The sequence below is a fragment of the Crinia signifera genome, chromosome 2 (assembly GCF_055691185.1).
Source record: "Crinia signifera chromosome 2, ASM5569118v1, whole genome shotgun sequence".
NCBI lineage: Eukaryota > Metazoa > Chordata > Amphibia > Anura > Myobatrachidae > Crinia > Crinia signifera.
This window is the reverse complement of record NC_139218.1, coordinates 1,289,453-1,315,583: the sequence shown is the minus strand read 5'-3', so window position 1 is coordinate 1,315,583 and position 26,131 is coordinate 1,289,453. Positions and strand designations below refer to the sequence as shown.

At 43.1% G+C, this 26,131-nt stretch overlaps 1 protein-coding gene across 3 annotated transcripts in view; it reads left to right on the top strand.

Moving 5' to 3' along the window:
- Positions 1 to 26,131, top strand: part of PKNOX1 (PBX/knotted 1 homeobox 1) — a 123,299-nt gene that overhangs the window by 38,973 nt on the left and 58,195 nt on the right. For all 3 annotated transcript variants that reach the window (XM_083171432.1, XM_083171430.1, XM_083171431.1), the window contains 3 exons: positions 10,433 to 10,597; positions 24,035 to 24,125; positions 24,208 to 24,305. In XM_083171432.1, the coding sequence (XP_083027558.1) occupies positions 10,433 to 10,597; positions 24,035 to 24,125; positions 24,208 to 24,305 (354 nt within the window). The remainder of the gene's footprint in view (positions 1 to 10,432; positions 10,598 to 24,034; positions 24,126 to 24,207; positions 24,306 to 26,131) is intronic.

The window sequence follows — 26,131 nt, the reverse complement described above, 5'->3', positions numbered from 1 at the left end:
GTAATGAGACGCTGCTTAATGCTGGCTGGTCACCTCCACCTCTCCCCTCCCCATTCCCCATTCCCCCTCCCCTGGGAGGAAACCAGCGTAATGAGACGCTGCTTAATGCTGGCTGGTCACCTCCACCTCTCCCCTCCCCATTCCCTCTCCCCTGGGAGGAAGCCAGTGTAAATACTGTAAATTGTGTCCAAGTCCCTTAGCCAGAGACTCCTGCAAGATGGGCAGACAATTAGAGGGGACCCCACCCGTGGTTGCTTGCCACTTCCCTTGCTTGTGTCACGTAAACTAGTAGTCAGTCAGGCTTAAAGCCAAAACACTGTGCTCCATACACGTTTTCCTATTTGAGTACTAAGTAGCACATTGCGTACTAAGTAGCATGCACAGCTTTTATTGTTTTGTACTGTAGCGGCTACAGCTATACAGTAAATGACAAGTTTCTATGGTTAGTATTATGTCTAATATAGGTCTTCTAGGGATAATATTATATCTAGGTATGTGTCTTCTAAGGTTAGGTGGGGATAAGCTTCTAGTGTCACCCCTGTTAGTAAAAAACCAGCGCAGGAGATCTATTAGTGACTGGAGTCAATGAGAGTCCCTTAATCTGAGATAGATAAGTTCCTTATAAATAAGTACATACTCCAATTTAGGTACATCAAGTTATACTCTTATCATGCTTTCCCTTATTCTCCATTCAATTCCCTGCATGAGTCTCATGAATCTATAGCTTCCAAATGACATTCCAATATCACTACAGTTATGGGGTCTGGGTTCAATACCAACAGAAGTAGGGAAACCTTGATTCAATTATCCAGAAGGTTCCCTGCCTATTCTCACAAGGCTATAACTTTCCAATAGACTCAAATATAACTGCAAAGTGTGGAGCTGGGATTCAGATATAGACAGTAATGGAGAAATCTCCAGTCTGTCAGCAAATATGACAAAAAAGTCAAAAATAATTTTTCAAAATGATACTCATCGTGTGTCTGCTTCGTAATAGTGCCGTAGATGGCAGCCTTCCCACCGTGACTGCCCCTCCTGCCTGGACGCGCGTTTCGCCTCTGCTTGTTCACCAGTGTATGTTTTTGTGTAATATCATGTCTATTTAAGCCACCCAGGTTTCGCGGGTCGACCGTATCAGTGTCTTCATTGGTTAAGCCCCCTCTGTACCTCCCGCAATCATTGGGAGTTGGAGTATGCTTGTCCGTGTATCTACCTATCATTGCTCAGTCTGGTGTCACGTGACATCTCATTACGTTAGACGTCTTTACGTGAGCCCTGTGTTACACGGCCGCTTCCCCGTCCTTGGCAACAGGTTCCATGTGACGTCACCGCGTCTTGCTTCTGGGTGTGACCGCAATGTATGCGGCCGCGTCCCTGAGCACAGTAACGGTCTCTATGTGTTTGCGTCATCAATACGGACGTAGGTCACGTGATGCGAAGCCGTATTCACGGCCGTGACAGCTATCCCTTTATCATGCCCACGTGATATCACGTTCAATACGCGTATCACTGGATGTAATCTCCCTGTGGTGTCGTAACCTAGGTTACTGATAGCGTCTCTCCATACTCCCATATTGTTCTATGGTAATGTAATGGATCTTAGTTGTTTGATATGATTGAGTACATGTATTGTTTTTATCATGAGCGTTATGATCTATTTGACTTATTTCCCATCTGCCTCCTTCTATTTAGCTTTATTTCTAATTAGAAAATTTGTTGATATAATGGTTAATAATATTCCCTCAGGGGTCTATAATGTTATGGGACTGGAGGGATACTTCAAATTATTCAGATCTCCTGTCCTTGTTTTTGGGACCAATTTTTTGGACTAATAATGATCCTCGTTAGCTCTATGTATTCTTATCAAGATTCAATTTCTGTAATTTTTATTGTCTAACATGTCAAAGAGCCCCTAAAGTCTATATGATATTCATTTCATATTATTGTATTATTGTATATATCTTGCATATGCTAATTGCATAGTTTATTGGAGTGCCTAGTTACTTAGTAGAATGTTTGACAAGTGAAAATAATTTGTGTGGTAAAAATGTGTAAAAAATATGTATTAATGGTTAGGTGCAAAAAAACGTGCAACAAAAGCAAGGACCAAAAAGGAGACAGGGAAAAGAAAAGGGAAGAAAGGGAGAAAAGGAAAAGAAAAAGAAGAAGGGGGGGGGGGGGGGTAAAAAGACACACAGGAGAGGGAAGAGAAAGAAAAAAGAGGAAACAAGGCCCCTTAACGGTATCATGTTAAGTGCGGTGCTAGAATATTAAGTGAATTTATACGATGAAGGTGATTTGTATTTGTGATACGCAAATATTATCTGTTAAAGTGCTTGATACTCAGAATATGCCTATGCTAACTGAGTGTATATTTTTTTAGGATTATTTATACAAATATGTGCATAATTTTTCTTTGTGCTAAGTTTTACTTGTAAGTTAGGTGATTTGTGAGTTGTGATATGTAGTATATGAAATGATAATTCTAGAGTCCATCTCATTCTATAGACCCTACACCGGACGTCTATTTGGAAAGGACGAAAGATGGAGGGAGTCTTTTCTCTTTTCTGTTATTATAGGATTATTCCAGATGATACTTATAATCCTTATAGGTTTTACAGGAATGCTTGATAATTTTTATATTCGTTTAGTCCTAGGGGTGCTAGGGCATTGTGTAAAAAGGTCCATTCACTCTCCCTCTGTAGGAGATTCTTTTGAAGGTCCCCCCCTCTGATGCCTAGTTTCACTCATTCTAGGCCGATGACTCTGGTTCCCTTGAATGAGTTTTTATGATATCGGTGGTAATGTCGAGCGACTGATGTTAACTTCTTAAATTTTGCTAGGTCGGATAGTGTGTTTCTTACTGAGCCAGCGTGTTCTAGGATTCTTTGTTTTAGGGTTCTTGTTGTCATCCCAACGTATTTCATATTGCAGGGGCATATAATGCAATATATAACCCCTGTGGATTTGCAGTTGATGTATTGCCGAATCTTCAATCGGTTGCCATAGCGATCTTGCACCTCTCCACATTTTTGCATGTATTCACATGCTTTGCAACCTCCACATGCATAGGATCCCTCCGCGATGTCTTGTTTTTGACGATTCTTTACAAAATGGCTGTGAACCAATTCGTCCCTCAGGTTTTTAGACCTACGCCAGCTCATCACTACTTTTGGGTCCAAAATCCCAGATAGATCTTCATCCAATAATAGTACCGACCAATGCTCCTGGATAATCTGCTGTATTTCTTTCCATTCATTGCAGTAACTGCCTACAAATCTAATTTTGTTGGCATTGATTTTTTCTTTCTTTTTTTGAGAAGACTAGGGACTCCCTGTTAGTTTGAGTGACCGTCCTCTTTGCTCTCTTTATGGATCTTTTGCTATACCCTCTCTCTTGTAGTCTTATTGTGAGGTCTTGGCATTGCTCCTTGAAGACTTTCTGGTCTGAGCAGTTTCTCCGCACACGTAGGAACTCCCCTTTTGGGAGATTCTCCACTGTTGGGGGAAAATGAGAGCTAGTTTGATGTAGTATAGAGTTAGTTGATGTTTGTTTCCTATATAGCTGGGTCTGGATGATCCCATCCTTCCCTCTGTAGATGTTAAGATCCAGAAATGGAACTGATTCTGAGCTGATATGGTGGGTCAGTTTAATGTTTAACTCATTTAGATTCAAGATGTTGATGAATTCCAGAAGCATCCGTTGATCTCCTTCCCATATCAGTAATATATCGTCGATATACCGCCACCACGCTATCATGTGGCTGGTATATCGATCATTCTGGTCACTAAACACTAGTTCCCGTTCCCACCAACCTAAAAATAAATTGGCATACGTGGGGGCACAAGCAGCCCACATTGAGGTACCTCTGGTCTGCAAAAAATACTGGTCATTGAATGTGAAGTAGTTGCGAGATAGTATAAAATCCAAGAGGTCTGTCAGGAATTTGTGAAATTCACTATGTCCTTCCATCTGTAAGAAGTAAGCGACTGCTGCTAGGCCATTTGAGTGTTCAATGCTTGTATACAAGGACTCCACGTCCAATGTCACAAGTATATGATTGTCTTCAAGTTTTATATCGTTGAGTTTAAGTAGCACGTCTGCTGTATCTTGTATGTAGGAAGGTAGTCCTAAAACATGATGGCGTAGATGCTGATCAATGAAGATACTCGGGTTCTCTGACATACCCCCTATTCCCGAGACAATCGGGCGGCCTGGTGGCTCTAAGATGTTCTTATGAACCTTCGGCAGAAGGTAAAATGTTGGGGTCTTAGGATGATCAGGTTTGAGGTAATCATACTCTTGTTGGAGAATGACTCCATTTCCAAGAGCTTTATTTAGGATCCTCATGAGAAGTGTGTTGAAATTTTCCGTGGGGTTAAACAGAATCTTTTTATAACATGTTTTATCTTCCAATTGCCGCAAAGCCTCTTTTTGATACATGTCAGTTGGCCATATGACGACATTGCCGCCTTTGTCAGATGGTTTAATCTGTATGTTATCCCATTCTTTTATTTCTTTTAATGCTTTTGTTTCTTCTTTTAACAGGTTCCTATTGTTATACCTCTTGTTGGTTCTCTCATACAACTGATCAAGGTCACGTGATACTAGTTCCTGGAAAATTCTTACTTGAGGACAGTTGGTGTCCTGGGGGAAGAAATTAGACTTCTTACGGCATAATGGTCTCTTCCGTGGGGTTGGGGACGAATGATCCAGTTCTTCAGACTCCTCTTGCAGTTCTTCTAGCATAGTTAGACATTCTCTATCTTGCTGATCGAATTCCAGCGGGTCAGTTGTCTCACCTTCTTTCTTTCTTGCAGCATAGAATTTTTTTAATAATACTTTTCGTCCGAAAAGTCTCAAATCCCTCTCCCAGTGAAATCGGTTAAAAGATCTTGAGGGGGAAAAAGAGAGTCCCTTTTCTAGTACCGCAATTTGTGGCTTAGTTAATTCCTTGTCAGATAGGTTTATTATTTGCAAGTTGTTATTTACGGGTTCTGTTATTTCTTGACCCTGGCAGGGTATTTGGATGTTCGTTGGTAGCTCCATTCTTGTTGTTTTTTTCTGCTTCTTCCAGCTCCTCCGTACCCTCCTCTTGGGCGGTATCGGGATCTGTCCCCTTGTCCTACATCTAAAAAAGAGGATGGGTCATTTTGAGTTTCCCGTCTATATTCCCTTTCTGGGTTAGTAGATTCGCTATTATCCGAGATGTTCTCTCCTCCTGAAGATTCTGTTTCGGTATAATTCCCCATCCTCCTGGGTTGTTGCGTTCTTCGTCTGTCCGCCATCTTACCCCACTTGAATATATTGCCTGTTTTGTAGTAGCAATACTACAATTGTCTGTGCTAGTCTTCCCCCTTTTTCACCCCACCCCCTTCCTAACGTATAAGATTAACCAGTTCTCTGCAGTACAAGAAATAAGCTTTTACCCTGTATACTGTGTGATCACTGCTGCCGCACAGCTAAGTAAAACGTTCTATGCAGAAGATTATGCTATTGAGACTCTCTCTGAGAGTTTGTACAATGAATATCACTTTATCACCTTAAGTACACGATCAGCTAACCAATTCCATCTATCGTATCACACACTGATTACGCTTACAGCTGATAATGCGTAGTGTTGATTATAATGAAATAATACTCGTGGACATTTGGTCAAATGGAGATCACGGATCTGACCCCGTGCATTATATTATTGATGTCCATAGTGAACGCAAAGGGAGGGGGGGGGGGGGGGTACAGAGTAAAACACAATACAGATATATAAACTACAGAATAGCACAGTACAGCTTATACATGAAATAGAAACATTACTACAATAGATATAACTGCAAGTACCGCTAACACACACAAGGACTGGCACAAATAAGGAACAGCAATTACCGTCAAGGGAAGCAGATACCACGGCCGGATACAAATCCCAGGATCCTGGGTATGTGTTCTGGATAGATCACATAATGGCTCTTGGATCCCGCGCTTGGGCCTTTTAAAGCAAAGGGGTGTGGGGTCAGGTTGGATGATCATTGGGTACAAGAAAGGGGCCTGGGCAACTCTTCATTGGCTCTCAGCTTCACGGGGACGTCTTCCTGTAAATGGGAATCTCATCAGAGCATGCTGGATTCTTTGTCTTTGTTCTTGGGGTGAGGTGGAACAGGGAACTGGTATAAGCTGGAATTATAGTCATTGTTTCTCAAGCACACTGATTCATCATACAACACAAACTAGGTATCAGTAAGGTCATATATATAGTGATCGTTTCACTATACTGACATTTGCGACTGTTGACGGCAACTGAAACAAGTTAAATCAAAACAACATTTGGGGTTTATTGAGGGAGTTTCACGCAAACAGAAAGAGACAATAGGGAACATATCTTTAAGAATTTAACCATTAATGTTTCAAGTCCGGCCCTGGTAGTAACGTTTAAGCTAATAAGACTCAAGTGGCTCCATGGAATTGCGCAGTGGGCGGTCGTAATATTTAAATGGCGTAGAGCTGCAATTTCGACTTCCATACAGTATTATATCTAGGTAAGCCTCTTCTATTGTTAGTATTATATCTAGGTAAGCTTCTAGGGTTAGTATTATATCTAGGTAAGCCTCTTCTAGTGTTAGTATTATATCAGTATTCTATCTAGGTAAGCCTCTTCTAGTGTTAGTATTATATCAGTATTATATCTAGGTAAGCCTCTTCTAGTGTTAGTATCATATCAGTATTATATCTAGGTAAGCCTCTTCTAGTGTTAGTATTATATCAGTATTATATCTAGGTAAGCCTTTTCTAGTGTTAGTATTATATCAGTATTATATCTAGGTAAGCCTCTTCTAGTGTTAGTATCATATCAGTATTATATCTAGGTAAGCCTTTTCTAGTGTTAGTATTATATCAGTATTATATCTAGGTAAGCCTCTTCTAGTGTTAGTATTATATCTAGGTAAGCCTCTTCTAGTGTTAGTATTACATCTAGGTAAGCCACTTCTAGTGTTAGTATTATATCAGTATTATATCTAGGTAAGCCTCTTCTAGTGTTAGTATTACATCTAGGTGAGCCTCTTCTAGTGTTAGTATTATATCTAGGTAAGCCTCTTCTAGTGTTAGTATTATATCAGTATTATATCTAGGTAAGCTTCTAGGGATATATATCTAGGTAAGCCTCTTCTAGTGTTAGTATTATATCTAGGTAAGCTTCTAGTGTTAGTATTATATCTAGGTAAGCCTCTTCTAGGGTTAGTATTATATCTAGGTAAGCTTCTAGGGTTAGTATTATATCTAGGTAAGCCTCTTCTAGTGTTAGTGTTATATCTAGGTAAGCTTCTGGTGTTAGTATTATGTCTAGGTAAGCTTCTAGGGTTAGTATTATATCTAGGTAAGCTTCTAGGGTTAGTATTATATCTAGGTAAGCCTCTTCTAGTGTTAGTATTATATCTAGGTAAGCCTCTTCTAGTGTTAGTATTATATCTAGGTAAGCTTCTAGTGTTAGTATTATGTCTAGGTAAGCTTCTAGGGTTAGTATTATATCTAGGTAAGCTTCTAGGGTTAGTATTATATCTAGGTAAGCTTCTAGGGTTAGTATTATATCTAGGTAAGCTTCTAGGGTTAGTATTATATCTAGGTAAGCCTCTTCTAGTGTTAGTATTATATCTAGGTAAGCTTCTAGGGTTAGTATTTTATATCTAGGTAAGCCTCTTCTAGTGTTAGTATTATATCTAGGTAAGCTTCTAGGGTTAGTATTATATCTAGGTAAGCCTCTTCTAGTGTTAGTATTATGTCTAGGTAAGCTTCTAGGGTTAGTATTATATCTAGGTAAGCTTCTAGGGTTAGTATTATATCTAGGTAAGCTTCTAGTGTTAGTATTATGTCTAGGTAAGCTTCTAGGGTTAGTATTATATCTAGGTAAGCTTCTAGTGTTAGTATTATATCTAGGTAAGCCTCTTCTAGTGTTAGTATTATATCTAGGTAAGCTTCTAGTGTTAGTATTATGTCTAGGTAAGCCTCTTCTAGTGTTAGTATTATATCTAGGTAAGCTTCTAGGGTTAGTATTATATCTAGGTAAGCCTCTTCTAGTCTTAGTATTATATCTAGGTAAGCTTCTAGTGTTAGTATTATGTCTAGGTAAGCTTTTAGGGTTAGTATTATATCTAGGTAAGCTTCTAGGGTTAGTATTATATCTAGGTAAGCTTCTAGGGTTAGTATTATATCTAGATAAGCTTCTAGTGTTGGTATTATGTCTAGGTAAGCTTCTAGGGTTAGTATTATATCTAGGTAAGCTTCTAGGGTTAGTATTATATCTAGGTAAGCTTCTAGTGTTAGTATTATGTCTAGGTAAGCTTCTAGGGTTAGTATTATATCTAGGTAAGCTTCTAGTGTTAGTATTATATCTAGGTAAGCCTCTTCTAGTGTTAGTATTATATCTAGGTAAGCTTCTAGTGTTAGTATTATGTCTAGGTAAGCCTCTTCTAGTGTTAGTATTATATCTAGGTAAGCTTCTAGTGTTAGTATTATGTCTAGGTAAGCTTCTAGGGTTAGTATTATATCTAGGTAAGCTTCTAGGGTTAGTATTATATCTAGGTAAGCTTCTAGGGTTAGTATTATATCTAGGTAAGCTTCTAGGGTTAGTATTATATCTAGGTAAGCCTCTTCTAGTGTTAGTATTATATCTAGGTAAGCTTCTAGTGTTAGTATTATGTCTAGGTAAGCCTCTTCTAGTGTTAGTATTATATCTAGGTAAGCTTCTAGTGTTAGTATTATGTCTAGGTAAGCTTCTAGGGTTAGTATTATATCTAGGTAAGCTTCTAGGGTTAGTATTATATCTAGGTAAGCCTCTTCTAGGGTTAGTATTACATCTAGGTAAGCTTCTAGGGTTAGTATTATATCTAGGTAAGCCTCTTCTAGTGTTAGTGTTATATCTAGGTAAGCTTCTGGTGTTAGTATTATGTCTAGGTAAGCTTCTAGGGTTAGTATTATATCTAGGTAAGCCTCTTCTAGTGTTAGTTTTGGGACTACAGATAAAAGATTTTGACAAAGAAGTGCGCAATAAAACCTTTATGCAGCTTATCCCAAAAGAACACAGAGTAGAAACACCATATACTACTCAACAGTTATATAGCAAGAAAATAGTGTGTGGATTTGATGGATAGCGCTCAAAAGTAACTATGGAACAAGACAATTACACCGTGTGACTATATGAATAAATCAATACAAAACCAACACAACGTAGATCTGTCTCAAATTCTTCAGTACTCCAGTTCACATGCATACGCAGTGTTTTTAGGTTTCAGGGATTGCAGGGTCTCCGCTTTTAAATAATAAGGGGAGAGAGAATAGAAGCCAACATAGTGCAGATCAATATAAGAAAGTTTGGAATAAACACATTGCACTTACAAATAAGTGACTTGTTTTAAAAGCATAAGACAAGTTTTCCCAGGCATGCAGCAGGCACGAAGGTGTTAAAGCAGGTCTCCAGCTCAGGTCCCTCAATCCGGAAAGGAACCTCAGTATTGGATACACGGCCACCGCAGTATACACTCAGGATCCACAGGTCCAAGAAACGAATGTACATGCTTAACGTGTAACCTTCATCAGAAGCATGTCCCAAATTCCGTAAATGAGCATATATATACCCTTACAGCCCCATAATTACAGCTGTTTGTAATCGCCGCTAACTGGCGTACAGTTTCCGACTTCCTCGCGATGACGCCAATAAAAGATGGTGGTGCTTTCCATTCAGCGAAACTCCGTCACCGCTTGAGTTCCAACTACCGGAAATAGCCGCTGGATAGTGTTATTGGTGGCTCAGCATTTCACAGACAGGAAGCTACTCACTGTCTATCGATAATAATTACTGCTTGGCTCTTTCCTTTATAATGCCGGCTTACAGAGTAAAAACGACATCCCAATTTCATTAAAACATGCTTAATTAAACTACTTTTTTTTTTAACATGCTAAAATCTAAAAACTATATTCACTTTGTCTTGGTTTCATGTTGCATGTAGTTTGTCATACTTTGCAGCTTTTTAATACATAACCTTAATAAAAGGTATATTTTAGGTCTCTATTTAATTTTCTTTTTGGTGCACCACACACGTGACAAACCCTTTTCTGTCCTTATCTAATGTGACCGCCATTACAGTATGGAAGCGACTGGAAAGATGACACAGGACCACAAGAGCGGCATGTTATGATTTTCTTATTGACTTTTTCCCTGTACATGTGTGGAGGGCCCCAAATGCATTGCTTTCCCCAGGGCCTACAATGCTATTAAGACGGCCTGGACTCGGTTTCAGTTATGTCTGTTAAACTGTAAAAGAAAGGGGTATATTGTTGGGGTTAGATTGGTTGTGTAGGAGTAGACTGAGATGTACTTCTATGTGCAGGTTGGGTACATTCCTATATGTCCATCTTCAGTATTTGGTAATGGTCTCTTTGTCTGCAGATGGTAAAGGCAATCCAGGTTTTGCGGATTCACCTTTTAGAGCTGGAAAAAGTCAATGAGCTATGCAAAGATTTCTGTAGCCGCTATATTTCATGTCTCAAAACCAAGATGAACAGTGAGACACTGCTGAGTGGAGATCCGGTCGGACCATATTCTCCAGTACAGGTACATTACTCCTGTATAATACCCTCTGTCACTGATACTACATACCTATCACTGATCGGGGTCACAGCAGGAGCGTACTTCCCAGTACAGTTACATTACTCCTGTATAATACCCTCTGTCACTGATACTACATACCTATCACTGATCGGGGTCACAGCAGGAGCGTACTTCCCAGTACAGTTACATTACTCCTGTATAATACCCTCTGTCACTGATACTACATACCTATCACTGATCGGGGTCACAGCAGGAGTGTACTCCCCAGTACAGGTACATTACTCCTGTATAATGCCCTCTGTCACTGATACTACATACATATCACTGATCGGGGTCACAGCAGGAGTGTACTCCCCAGTACAGTTACATTAGTCCTGTATAATACCCTCTGTCACTGATACTACATACCTATCACTGATCGGGGTCACAGCAGGAGTGTACTTACCAGTACAGGTACATTACTCCTGTATAATACCCTCTGTCACTGATACTACATACCTATTACTGATCGGGGTCACAGCAGGAGCGTACTGCCCAGTACAGTTACATAACTCCCATATAATGCCCTCTGTCACTGATACTACATACATATCACTGATCGGGGTCACAGCAGGAGTGTACTCCCCAGTACAGTTACATTATTCCTGTATAATGCCCTCGGTCACTGATATTACATACCTATTACTGAGCGGGCACACAGCAGGAGCGTACTCCCCAGTACAGGTACATTATTCCCATATAATACCCTCTGTCACTGATACTACATACCTATTACTGATCAGGGTCACAGCAGGAGTGTACTCCCCAGTACAGGTACATTACTCCTGTATAATACCCTCTGTCACTGATACTACATAACTATCACTGATCGGGGTCACAGCAGGAGTGTACTCCCTAGTACAGTTACATTACTTCTGTATAATACCCTCTGTCACTGATACTACATACCTATCACTTATCAGGGTCACAGCAGGAGCGTACTCCCCAGTACAGGTACATTACTCCTGTATAATGCCCTCTGTCACTGATACTACATACATATCACTGATCGGGGTCACAGCAGGAGTGTACTCCCCAGTACAGGTACATTACTCCTGTATAATACCGTCTGTCACTGATACTATATACCTATCACTGATCGGGGTCACAGCAGGAGTGTACTCCCCAGTACAGTTACATTACTCCTGTATAATGCCCTCTGTCACTGATACTACATACCTATCACTGATCGGGGTCACAGCAGGAGTGTACTCCCAGTACAGGTGCATTACTCCTGTATAATACCCTCTGTCACTGATACTACATACCTATCACTGATCATGGTCACAGCAGGAGCGTACTCCCCAGTACAGGTACATAACTCCCATATAATGCCCTCTGTCACTGATACTACATACCTATCACTGATCGGGGTCACAGCAGGAGCAAACTCCCCAGTACAGTTACATTACTCCTGTATAATGCCCTCTGTCACTGATACTACATACCTATTACTGATCGGAGTTACAGCAGGACCATACTCCCCAGTACAGTTACATAACTCCCATATAATGCCCTCTGTCACTGATACTACATACCTATCACTGATCGGGGTCACAGCAGGAGTGCACTCCCCAGTACAGGTACATTACTCCTGTATAATACCCTCTGTCACTGATACTACATACCTATCACTGATCGGGGTCACAGCAGGAGTGTACTCCCCAGTACAGTTACATTATTCCCATATAATGCCCTCTGTCACTGAAACTACATACCTTTCACTGATCGGGGTCACAGCAGGAGCAAACTCCCCAGTACAGTTACATTACTCCTGTATAATGCCCTCTGTCACTGATACTACATACCTATTACTGATCGGAGTTACAGCAGGACCATACTCCCCAGTACAGTTACATAACTCCCATATAATGCCCTCTGTCACTGATACTACATACCTATCACTGATCGGGGTCACAGCAGGAGTGTACTCCCCAGTACAGGTACATTACTCCTGTATAATACCCTCTGTCACTGATACTACATACCTATCACTGATCGGGGTCACAGCAGGAGTGTACTCCCCAGTACAGTTACATTATTCCCATATAATGCCCTCTGTCACTGAAACTACATACCTTTCACTGATCAGGATCACAGCAGGAGCGTACTTCCCAGTACAGTTACATTACTCCTGTATAATACCCTCTGTCACTGATACTACATACCTATCACTGATCGGGGTCACAGCAGGAGTGTACTCCCCAGTACAGGTACATTACTCCTGTATAATGCCCTCTGTCACTGATACTACATACATATCACTGATCGGGGTCACAGCAGGAGTGTACTCCCCAGTACAGTTACATTAGTCCTGTATAATACCCTCTGTCACTGATACTACATACCTATCACTGATCGGGGTCACAGCAGGAGTGTACTTACCAGTACAGGTACATTACTCCTGTATAATACCCTCTGTCACTGATACTACATACCTATTACTGATCGGGGTCACAGCAGGAGCGTACTGCCCAGTACAGTTACATAACTCCCATATAATGCCCTCTGTCACTGATACTACATACATATCACTGATCGGGGTCACAGCAGGAGTGTACTCCCCAGTACAGTTACATTATTCCTGTATAATGCCCTCGGTCACTGATATTACATACCTATTACTGAGCGGGCACACAGCAGGAGCGTACTCCCCAGTACAGGTACATTATTCCCATATAATACCCTCTGTCACTGATACTACATACCTATTACTGATCAGGGTCACAGCAGGAGTGTACTCCCCAGTACAGGTACATTACTCCTGTATAATACCCTCTGTCACTGATACTACATAACTATCACTGATCGGGGTCACAGCAGGAGTGTACTCCCTAGTACAGTTACATTACTTCTGTATAATACCCTCTGTCACTGATACTACATACCTATCACTTATCAGGGTCACAGCAGGAGCGTACTCCCCAGTACAGGTACATAACTCCCATATAATGCCCTCTGTCACTGATACTACATACCTATCACTGATCGGGGTCACAGCAGGAGTGTACTCCCCAGTACAGGTACATTACTCCTGTATAATACCGTCTGTCACTGATACTATATACCTATCACTGATCGGGGTCACAGCAGGAGTGTACTCCCCAGTACAGTTACATTACTCCTGTATAATGCCCTCTGTCACTGATACTACATACCTATCACTGATCGGGGTCACAGCAGGAGTGTACTCCCAGTACAGGTGCATTACTCCTGTATAATACCCTCTGTCACTGATACTACATACCTATCACTGATCATGGTCACAGCAGGAGCGTACTCCCCAGTACAGGTACATAACTCCCATATAATGCCCTCTGTCACTGATACTACATACCTATCACTGATCGGGGTCACAGCAGGAGCAAACTCCCCAGTACAGTTACATTACTCCTGTATAATGCCCTCTGTCACTGATACTACATACCTATTACTGATCGGAGTTACAGCAGGACCATACTCCCCAGTACAGTTACATAACTCCCATATAATGCCCTCTGTCACTGATACTACATACCTATCACTGATCGGGGTCACAGCAGGAGTGTACTCCCCAGTACAGTTACATTATTCCCATATAATGCCCTCTGTCACTGAAACTACATACCTTTCACTGATCAGGGTCACAGCAGGAGCGTACTCCCCAGTACAGTTACATTATTCCCATATAATACCCTCTGTCACTGATACTACATACCTATCACTGATCGGGGTCACAGCAGGAGCGTACTCCCCAGTACAGGTACATTATTCCCAAATAATACCCTCTGTCACTGATACTACATACCTATCACTGATCGGGGTCACAGCAGGACCATACTCCCCAGTACAGTTACATAACTCCCATATAATACCCTCTGTCACTGATACTACATTCCTATCACTGATCGGGGTCACAGCAGGAGTGTACTCCCCAGTACAGGTACATTACTCCTGTATAATGCCCTCTGTCACTGATACTACATACCTATCACTGATCGGGGTCACAGCAGGAGCGTACTCCCCAGTACAGTTACAATACTCCTGTATAATGCCCTCTGTCACTGATACTACATACCTATCACTGATCGGGGTCACAGCAGGAGCGTACTCCCCAGTTCAGTTACATTACTCCCATATAATGCCCTCTGTCACTGATACTACATACCTATCACTGATCGGGGTCACAGCAGGAGTGTACTCCCCAGTACAGGTACATTATTCCCATATAATGCCCTCTGTCACTGATACTACATACCTATCACTGATCGGGGTCACAGCAGGAGTGTACTCCCCAGTACAGGTACATTACTCCTGTATAATACTCTCTGTCACTGATACTACATACCTATCACTGATCGGGGTCACAGCAGGAGCGTACTCCCCAGTACAGGTACATTACTCCTGTATAATGCCCTCTGTCACTGATACTACATACCTATCAATGATCGGGGTCACAGCAGGAGCGTACTCCCCAGCACAGTTACATTACTCCTGTATAATACCCTCTGTCACTGATACTACATACCTATCACTGATCGGGGTCACAGCAGGAGCGTACTCCCCAGTACAGTTACATTACTCCTGTATAATGCCCTCTGTCACTGATACTACATACCTATCACTGATCGGGGTCACAGCAGGAGTGTACTCCCCAGTACAGTTACATTACTCCTGAATAATACCCTCTGTCACTGATACTACATACCGATCACTGATCGGGGTCACAGAAGGACCATACTCCCCAGTACAGTTACATAACTCCCATATAATGCCCTCTGTCACTGATACTACATACCTATTACTGATCGGGGTCACAGCAGGAGTGTACTCCCCAGTACAGGTACATTACTCCTGTATTATGCCCTCTGTCACTGATACTACATACCTATCACTGATCGGGGTCACAGCAGGAGCGTACTCCCCAGTACAGGTACATTAGTCCCATATAAGGCCCTCTGTCACTGATACTACATACCTATCACTGATCGGGGTCACAGCAGGACCATACTCCCCAGTACAGTTACATAACTCCCATATAATGCCCTCTGTCACTGATACTACATACCTATTACTGATCGGGGTCACAGCAGGAGTGTACTCCCCAGTACAGGTACATTACTTCTGTATAATGCCCTCTGTCACTGATACTACATACCTATCACTGATCGGGGTCACAGCAGGAGTGTACTCCCCAGTACAGGTACATTATTCCCATATAATGCCCTCTGTCACTGATACTACATACCTATCACTGATCGGGGTCACAGCAGGAGTGTACTCCCCAGTACAGTTACATTACTCCTGTATAATACCCTCTGTCACTGATACTACATACCTATCACTGATCGGGGTCACAGCAGGAGCGTACTCCCCAGTACAGGTACATTACTCCTGTATAATGCCCTCTGTCACTGATACTACATACCTATCACTGATTGGGGTCACAGCAGGAGCGTACTCCCCAGCACAGTTACATTACTCCTGTATAATACCCTCTGTCACTGATAATACATACCTATCACTGATCGGGGTCACAGCAGGAGCGTACTCCCCAGTACAGTTACATTACTCCTGTATAATGCCCTCTGTCATGGATACTACATACCTATCACTGATCGGGGTCACAGCAGGAGTGTACTTCCCAGTACAGTTACATTACTCCTGTATAATACCCTCTGTCACTGATACTACATACCTATCACTGATTGGGGTCACAGCAGGACCATACTCCCCAGTACAGTTACATAACTCCCATATAATGCCCTCTGTCACTGATACTACATACCTATTACTGATCGGGGTCACAGCAGGAGTGTACTCCCCAGTACAGGTACATTACTCCTGTATTATGCCCTCTGTCACTGATACTACATACCTATCACTGATCGGGGTCACAGCAGGAGCGTACTCCCCAGTACAGTTACATTACTCCTGTATAATGCCCTCTGTCACTGATACTACATACCTATCACTGATTGGGGTCACAGCAGGAGTGTACTCCCCAGTACAGGTACATTATTCCCGTATAATGCCCTCTGTCACTGATACTACATACCTATCACTGATCGGGGTCACAGCAGGAGTGTACTCCCCAGTACAGTTACAGTACTCCTGTATAATACCCTCTGTCACTGATACTACATACCTATCACTGATCGGGGTCACAGAAGGAGCGTACTCCCCAGTACAGGTACATAACTCCCATATAATGCCCTCTGTCACTGATACTACATACCTATCACTGATCGGGGTCACAGCAGGAGTGTACTCCCCAGTACAGGTACATTATTCCCATAAAATGCCCTCTGTCACTGATACAACATACCTATCACTGATCGGGGTCACAGCAGGAGTGTACTCCCCAGTACAGGTACATTATTCCCATATAATACCCTCTGTCACTGATACTACATACCTATTACTGATCGGGGTCACAGCAGGAGTGTACTCCCCAGTACAGTTACATTACCCCTGTATAATACCCTCTGTCACTGATACTACATACCTATCACTGATCGGGGTCACAGCAGCAGCGTACTCCCCAGTACAGGTACATTACTCCTGTATAATGCCCTCTGTCACTGATACCACATACCTATCACTGATTGGGGTCACAGCAGGAGCGTAATCCCCAGCACAGTTACATTACTCCTGTATAATGCCCTCTCTCACTGATACTACATACCTATCACTGATCGGGGTCACAGCAGGAGTGTACTCCCCAGTACAGATACATTACTCCTGTATAATACCCTCTGTCACTGATACTACATACCTATCACTGATCGGGGTCACAGTAGGAGTGTACTCCCCAGTACAGTTACATTACTCCTGTATAATGCCCTCTGTCACTGATACTACATACCTATCACTGATCGGGGTCACAGCAGGAGTGTACTCCCCAGTACAGTTACATTACTCCTGTATAATACCCTCTGTCACTGATACTACATACCTATCACTGATCGGGGTCACAGCAGGACCATACTCCCCAGTACAGTTGCATAACTCCCATATAATGTCCTCTGTCACTGATACTACATACCTATTACTGATCGGGGTCACAGCAGGAGTGTACTCCCCAGTACAGTTACAGTTACATTACTCCTGTAAAATGCCCTCTGTCACTGATACTACGGGGGAAATTTACTAAAGGAAATTTGTAAAAAAGTAGGTGTATTTCTATCCAGAAATACACTTATTTTTGACATTTACTATCCCGAAAATATGGCAATTCGTAGTCGTATTGATGTGCTATCAATACGAATACGAATTGCCGTATTTTCGGGATAGTAAATGTCAAAAATAAGTGTATTTCTGGATACAAATACACCTGTTTTTTACAAATTTCCTTTAGTAAATTTCCCCCTACATACCTATTACTGATTGGGGTCAGAGCAGGAGTGTACTCCCCAGTACAGGTACATTATTCCCATATAATGCCCTCTGTCACTGATACTACATACCTATCACTGATCGGGGTCACAGCAGGAGTGTACTCCCCAGTACAGTTACATTACTCCTGTATAATACCCTCTGTCACTAATACTACATACCTATCACTGATCGGGGTCACAGCAGGAGTGTACTCCCCAGTACAGTTACATTACTCCTGTATAATACCCTCTGTCACTGATATTACATACCTATCACTGATCGGGGTCACTGCAGGAGCATACTCCCTAGTACAGTTACATTAGTGTTGTATAATGCCCTCTGTCACTGATACTACATACCTATTACTGATCGGGGTCACAGCAGGAGTGTACTCCCCAGTACAGGTGCATCATTCCCATATAATACCCTCTGTCACTGACACTACATACCTATTACTGACCAGGGTCACAGCAGGAGCGTACTCCCCAGTACAGTTACATTAGTGCTGTATAATGCCCTCTGTCACTGATACTACATACCTATCATTGATTGGGGTCACAGCAGGAGCGTACTCCCCAGTACAGTTACATAACTCCCATATAATGCCCCCTGTCACTGATACTACATACCTATCACTGATCGGGGTCACAGCAGGAGTGTACTCCGTAATACAGGAATATTACTCCTGTATAATACCCTCTGTCACTGGTACTACATAACTATCACTGATCAGGGTCACAGCAGGAGCGTACTCCCCAGTACATGTACATTATTCCCATACAATGCCCTCCGTCACTGATACTACATAACTATTACTGATCGGGGTCGCAGTAGGAGCGTACTCCCCAGTACAGGTACACTACTCCTGTATAATACCCTCTGTCACTGATACTACATTCCTATCGTTGATCGGGGTCACAGCAGGAGTGTACTCCCCAGTACAGGTGCATTATTCCCATATAATACCCTCTGTCACTGATTCGACATACCTATTACTGATCGGGGTCAGAGCAGGAGTGTACTCCCCTGTACAAGTACATTAATCCTGTTTAATACCCTCTGTCACTGATACTACATACCCATTACTGATCAGGGTCACAGCAGGAGCGTACTCCCCAGTACAGGTACAATAGTCCCATATAATGCCCTCTGTCACTGTTACTACATAACTATTACTGATCGGGGTCACAGCAGGAGTGTACTCCCCAGTACAGTTACATTACTCCTGTATAATACCCTCTGTCACTGGTACTACATACCTTTCACTGATCGGGGTCACAGTCGGAGTGTACTCCCCAGTACAGGTACATTATTCCCATATAATGCCCTCTGTCACTGATACTACATACCTATCACTAATCAGGGTCACAGCAGGAGCGTACTCCCCAGTACAGTTACATTAGTGCTGTATAATACCCTCTGTCACTGATACTACATAACTATTACTGATCGGGGTCACAGCAGGAGTGTACTCCCCAGTACAGTTACATTACTCCTGTATAATACCCTCTGTCACTGATACTACATAACTATTACTGATCGGGGTCACAGCAGGAGCGTACTCCCCAGTACAGGTACATTATTCCCATATAATGCCCTCTGTCACTGATACTACATACCTATCACTGATCGGGGTCACAGCAGGAGTGTACTCCCCAGTACAGGTACATTACTCCTGTATAATACCCTCTGTCACTGATACTACATAACTATTACTGATCGGGGTCACAGCAGGAGCGTACTCCCCAATACAGGTACATTATTCCCATATAATGCCCTCTGTCACTGATACTACATAACTATTACTGATCGGGGTCACAGCAGGAGCGTACTCCCCAGTACAGATACATTATTCCCATATAATGCCCTCTGTCACTGATACTACATACCTATCACTGATCAGGGTCACAGCAGGAGCGTACTCCCCAGTACATGTACATTATTCCCATACAATGCCCTCTGTCACTGATACTACATAACTATTACTGATCGGGGTCGCAGCAGGAGTGTACTCCCCAGTACAGGTACATAACTCCTGTATAATACCCTTTGTCACTGATAATACATACCTATTACTGATCGGGGTCACAGCAGGAGTGTACAGGTACAGGTACATTACTCCTGTATAATGCCCTCTGTCACTAATACTACATACCTATTACTGAGCGGGCACACAGCAGGAGTGTACTTCCCAGTACAGTTACATTACGCCTGTATAATACCCTCTGTCACTGATGCTACATACCTATTACTGACCGGGGTCACAGCAGAGTATACTCCCCAGTACAGTTACATTACTCCTGTATAATACCCTCTGTCACTGATACTACATACCTATTACTGTTTGGGGTTACAGCAGAGTATACTCCCCAGTACAGGTACATTACTCCTGTATAATACCCTCTGTCACTGATACTACATACCTATTACTGATCAAAGTCACAGCAGGAGCGTACTCCCCAGTACAGGTGCATTATTCCCTTATAATACCCTCTGTCACTGATATGACATACCTATTACTGATCGGGGTACAGCAGGAACGTACTCCCCAGTACAGGTACATTATTCCTGTATGACTCACTGTCATGGATACTGAATACCTATTACTGAGCGGGCACACAGCAGGAGCGTACTCCCCAGCACAGTTACATTACTCCTGTATAATACCCTCTGTCACTGATACTACATACCCATTACTGATCGGGGTCAGAGCAGGAGTGTACTCCTCAGTAAATGTACATTAATACTGTTTAATACCCTCTGTCACTGATACTACATACCTATTACTGATCAGGGTTACAGCAGGAGAGTACTCCCCAGTACAGGTACATTACTTCTGTATAATACCCTCTGTCACTGGTACTACATACCTATTACTGATCGGGGTCACAGCAGGAGTGTACTCCCCAGTACAGGTACATTACTCCTGTGTAATACCCTCTGTCACTGATACTACATACCTATTACTGAGCAGGGTCACAGCAGGAGTGTACTCCCCAGTACAGTTACATTACTCCTGTATAATACCCTCTGTCACTGATACTACATACCTATCACTGAGCAGGGTCACAGCAGGAGTGTACTCCCCAGTACAGGTGCATTAGTCCTGTATAATACCCTCTGTCACTGATACTACATACCCATTACTGATCGGGGTCAGAGCAGGAGTGTACTCCTCAGTAAAAGTACATAATCCTGTTTAATACCCTCTGTCACTGATACTACATACCTATTACTGATCGGGATCACTGCAGGAGTATACTCCCCAGTACAGGTGCATTAGTCCTGTATAATACCCTCTGTCACTGATACTACATACCTATTACTGATCAGGGTAACAGCAGGAGTGTACTCCCCAGTATAGTTACATTTCTTTCTGTATAATACCTTCTCTGTCACTGATACTACATAACTATTACTGATCGGGGTCACAGCAGGAGCGTACTCCCCAGTACAGATACATTATTCCCATATAATGCCCTCTGTCACTGATACTACATACCTATCACTGATCGGGGTCACAGCAGGAGTGTACTCCCCAGTACAGGTACATCACTCCTGTATAATACCCTCTGTCACTGATACTACATAACTATTACTGATCAGGGTCACAGCAGGAGCGTACTCCCCAATACAGGTACATTATTCCCATATAATGCCCTCTGTCACTGATACTACATACCTATCACTGATCAGGGTCACAGCAGGAGCGTACTCCCAAGTACATGTACATTATTCCAATACAATGCCCTCTGTCACTGATACTACATAACTATTACTGATCGAGGTCGCAGCAGGCGTGTACTCCCCAGTACAGGTACATAACTCCTGTATAATACCCTCTGTCACTGATACTACATACCTATTACTGATCGGGGTCACAGCAGGAGTGTACAGGTACAGGTACATTACTCCTGTATAATGCCCTCTGTCACTAATACTACATACCTATTACTGAGCGGGCACACAGCAGGAGTGTACTTCCCAGTACAGTTACATTGCTCCTGTATAATACCCTCTGTCACTGATACTACATACCTATTACTGATCGGGGTCACAGCAGAGTATACTCCCCAGTACAGTTACATTACTCCTGTATAATACCCTCTGTCACTGATACTACATACCTATTACTGATCGGGGTCACAGCAGGAGCGTACTCCTTAGTACAGGTGCATTATTCCCATATAATACCCTCTGCCACTGATATGACATACCTATTACTGATCGGGGTACAGCAGGAACTTACTCCCCAGTACAGGTACATTATTCCTGTATAAGACTCACTGTCATGGATACTGAATACCTATTACTGAGTGGGCACACAGCAGGAGTGTACTTCCCAGTACAGTTACATTACTCCTGTATAATACCCTCTGTCACTGATACTACGTACCTATCACTGATCGGGGTCACAGCAGGAGCGTACTCAGCACAGTTACATTACTCCTGTATAATACCCTTTGTCACTGATACTACATACCCATTAGTGATCGGGGTCAGAGCAGGAGTGTACTCCTCAGTAAAAGTACATAATCCTGTTTAATACCCTCTGTCACTGATACTACATACCTATTACTGAGCAGGGTCTCAGCAGGAGTGTACTCCCCAGTACAGGTGCATTAGTCCTGTATAATACCCTCTGTCACTGATACTACATACCTATTACTGATCAGGGTAACAGCAGGAGTGTACTCCCCAGTATAGGTACATTACTTCTGTATAATACCCTCTCTGTCATTGATACTACATACCTAATACTGAGCGGGCACACAGCAGGAGTTTACTCCCCAGTACAGTTAAATTACTCCTGTATAATACCCTCTGTCACTGATACTACATACATATTATGTACATTAATCCTGTGTATTACCCTCAGTCTTTGGTACTAAATACCTATTACTGAGCAGGCACACAGCAGAAGTATACTCCAGAGTAAAGGTACATTATTCCCATATAATACCCTCTGTCACTGATACTACATAACTATCACTGATCGGGGTCACAGCAGGAGTGTACTCCCCAGTACAAGTACATTAATCCTGTGTAACACCCTCTGTCACTGATACTACATACCTATTACTGATCGGGGTAACAGCAGATGTGTACTCCCCAGTACAAGTACATTAATCCTGTGTAACACCCTCTGTCACTGATACTACATACCTATTACTGATTGGGGTCACAGCAGGAGTGAACTCCCCAGTACAGGTACATTATTCCTATATAATACCCTCTATCACTGATACTACATACCTATTACTGAGGAGGGTTACAGCAGGAGTGTACTCCCCAGTACAGGTACATTATTCCTATATAATACCCTCTGTCACTGATACTACATACCTATTACTGAGGAGGGTTACAGCAGGAGTGTACTCCCCAGTACAGGTGCATTAGTCCTGTATAATACCCTCTGTCACTGATACTACATAGCTATTACTGAGGAGGGTTACAGCAGGAGTGTACTGCCCAGTACAGGTGCATTAGTCCTGTATAATACCCTCTGTCACTGATACTACATACCTATTACTGATCAGGGTTACAGCAGGAGCGTACTCCCCAGTACAGGTACATTACTTCTGTATAATACCCTCTGTCACTGATACTCCATACCTATTACTGATCGGGGTCACAGCAGGAGTGTACTCCCCAGTACAGATACATTACTCCTGTGTAATACCCTCTGTCACTGATACTACATACCTATTACTGAGCAGGGTCACAGCAGGAGTGTACTCACCAGAACAGTTACATTACTCCTGTATAATACCCTCTGTCATTGATACTACATACCTATCACTGATCGGGGTCACAGCAGGAGCGTTCTCCCCAGTACAGGTACATTACTCCTGTATAATACCCTCTGTCACTGATACTACATACCTATTACTGAGCAGGGTCACAGCAGGAGTGTTTTCCCAAGTGTAGTGATATTATTACTATGTAAAATTGTTCACTATTTAGAATATTATTAGAATTGATTGTTTTCTTTGTATGCTCCTTTGACCTTTCACCTCACTGATGCCCTGTTTATTACAGAGTGGTATCACTAATGCCATCAGTCCTCAGGGGATTGTGGTCCCAGCATCAGCCCTCCAGCAGGGGAATGTAGCTGTAGCAACTGTGGCAGGTATTTGCATCTCTCCATTTTCATCTATCGGAACTCCAACATTCCTTATGTCAGTGTCTTTAATATATCTCTCTGCCACCAGGTGGCACTGTGTATCAGCCGGTTACTGTTGTTACCCCACAGGGGCAAGTCGTGGCACAAGCTTTGTCACCAGGCACCATTCGGATCCAGAACTCACAGGTGTGTACTTGTCCTGCTATAAAATATGATATGCACTTATCTTATTGTAGAGTAATTGCTAAAATGTATGTAGTGATAAATTGCTTGTTTTTTATTCATCTATTGATTTCTCAGTATTATCCCTGTACTATCACATACAATTTATACCAGGCTTGCCTACCCTCCTGGAATAGCCGGGAGCCTCCCGGAAATCGGGTCCTTCTCCCGCCCCCCCCCCCGGGAAGGTGGGCAAGTCTCCCACATTCTGATAATTGCCCCCGCTCCCCCCTTGCCTGCTGGTGTAATTACCTGAAATTGTGTGTTTGCGGAGAGGGGGCGGGGCTAAAATGATGCGACCGCACCATTTAAGCCCCACCCCTCTCCGTGGCCCGCGAATCACTGAGTTTTCCGGCATGGGGGGCGGGGCCAAGTGATGCATTACATTTTTCTGTTTCTCAGCTTATTCACCTTCCTTATTATACCCTCTTAGTTCCTGCCACCTTCCTCGTTCCACCCTCTTATTGCCTATCACCTTCCTCATTCCAACCTCTGTGTCTACCACCTTCCTCTTCCACCCTCTTATTGCCTATCACCTTCCTCATTCTATCCTCTCAGTGCCTACCACCTTCCTCATTCCAACCTCTGTATCTACCACCTTCCTCTTCCACCCTCTCAGTCCCTACCACCTTTCTTATTCTGCCATCTCAATGCCTTCCACCTATATTTTAACCTCTCAAAGCCTACCACCTTCTTCACTCCACCCTTTTAGTTCCTGACACCTTCCTCGTTCCAACCTCTTAATACGTACCAGTTTCCTTGATCTACCCTTTCAGTGCCTACCACCTTCCTCGTTCGATACTCTCAGTGCTTACCAGTCCCTCATCCTTTCCCAATCATCCAATCCCCGCAGGCTCTTCGCCACCTTCAACTCCTTGCTCTCCCCCCCTCCTCCAGCTCTTCCGTCCTCCATCGTAGCCGCTGATTTTGCTACCTACTTTTCAACCAAAATCTCCTCTCTCAGAACTGCCATCACTGCTGCCATGACCTCTCCCTCCTCCCCTCCTACATCTCCACTCCCCTCCTTCCAACCCCTGTCCTCATTTTACCCCACCACTGCTGCTGAAGTCCACTCTATCCTTCAATCCGCTTCTCCCTCCACCTGCCCGCTCGATCCTATGCCCTCCAATATTATCCGTCGTCTCAGTCCATCAGTCTGCTCTCACCTGGCTCACCTCTTTAATCTTTCCCTATCCTCTGGGATCTTCCCTTCCTCCTTCAAACACGCTCTTGTCTCCCCAATTCTCAACAAAACAAATCTGGACCCCAACTCTCCATCCAACTACAGGCCCATCTCCCTCCTCCCTTTTGCCTCCAAGCTCCTAGAACGTCTGACCTATAATCGTCTCCTAAGCCACCTTACTGCTAACTCCATTCTAGACCCCCTCCAATCCGGGTTCCGCCCTTTACATTCCACTGAAACTGCCCTGACCAAAGTCACTAACGATTTACTATCGGCTAAATCCAAAGGCCTCTTCTCTATCCTCATCCAGCTTGATCTGTCGGCTGCCTTTGACACTGTTGACCACCCTCTCCTGCTCAACACCCTCCGCTCCTTTGGCATCACTGGCACAGTCTTCTCCTGGTTCACCTCATACCTCTCCGATCACTCCTTCTCCATCTCCACTACGAGCTCCTCCTCTCCTACTACCCCGCAGCCAGTCGGTGTTCCCCAAGGGTCAGTCCTTGGCACTCTCCTCTTCTCCCTCTACACCACCTCTCTGGGCACCCTCATCAGCTCCTATGGTTTTCATTACCACCTTTATGCTGATGATACCCTAATCTATCTC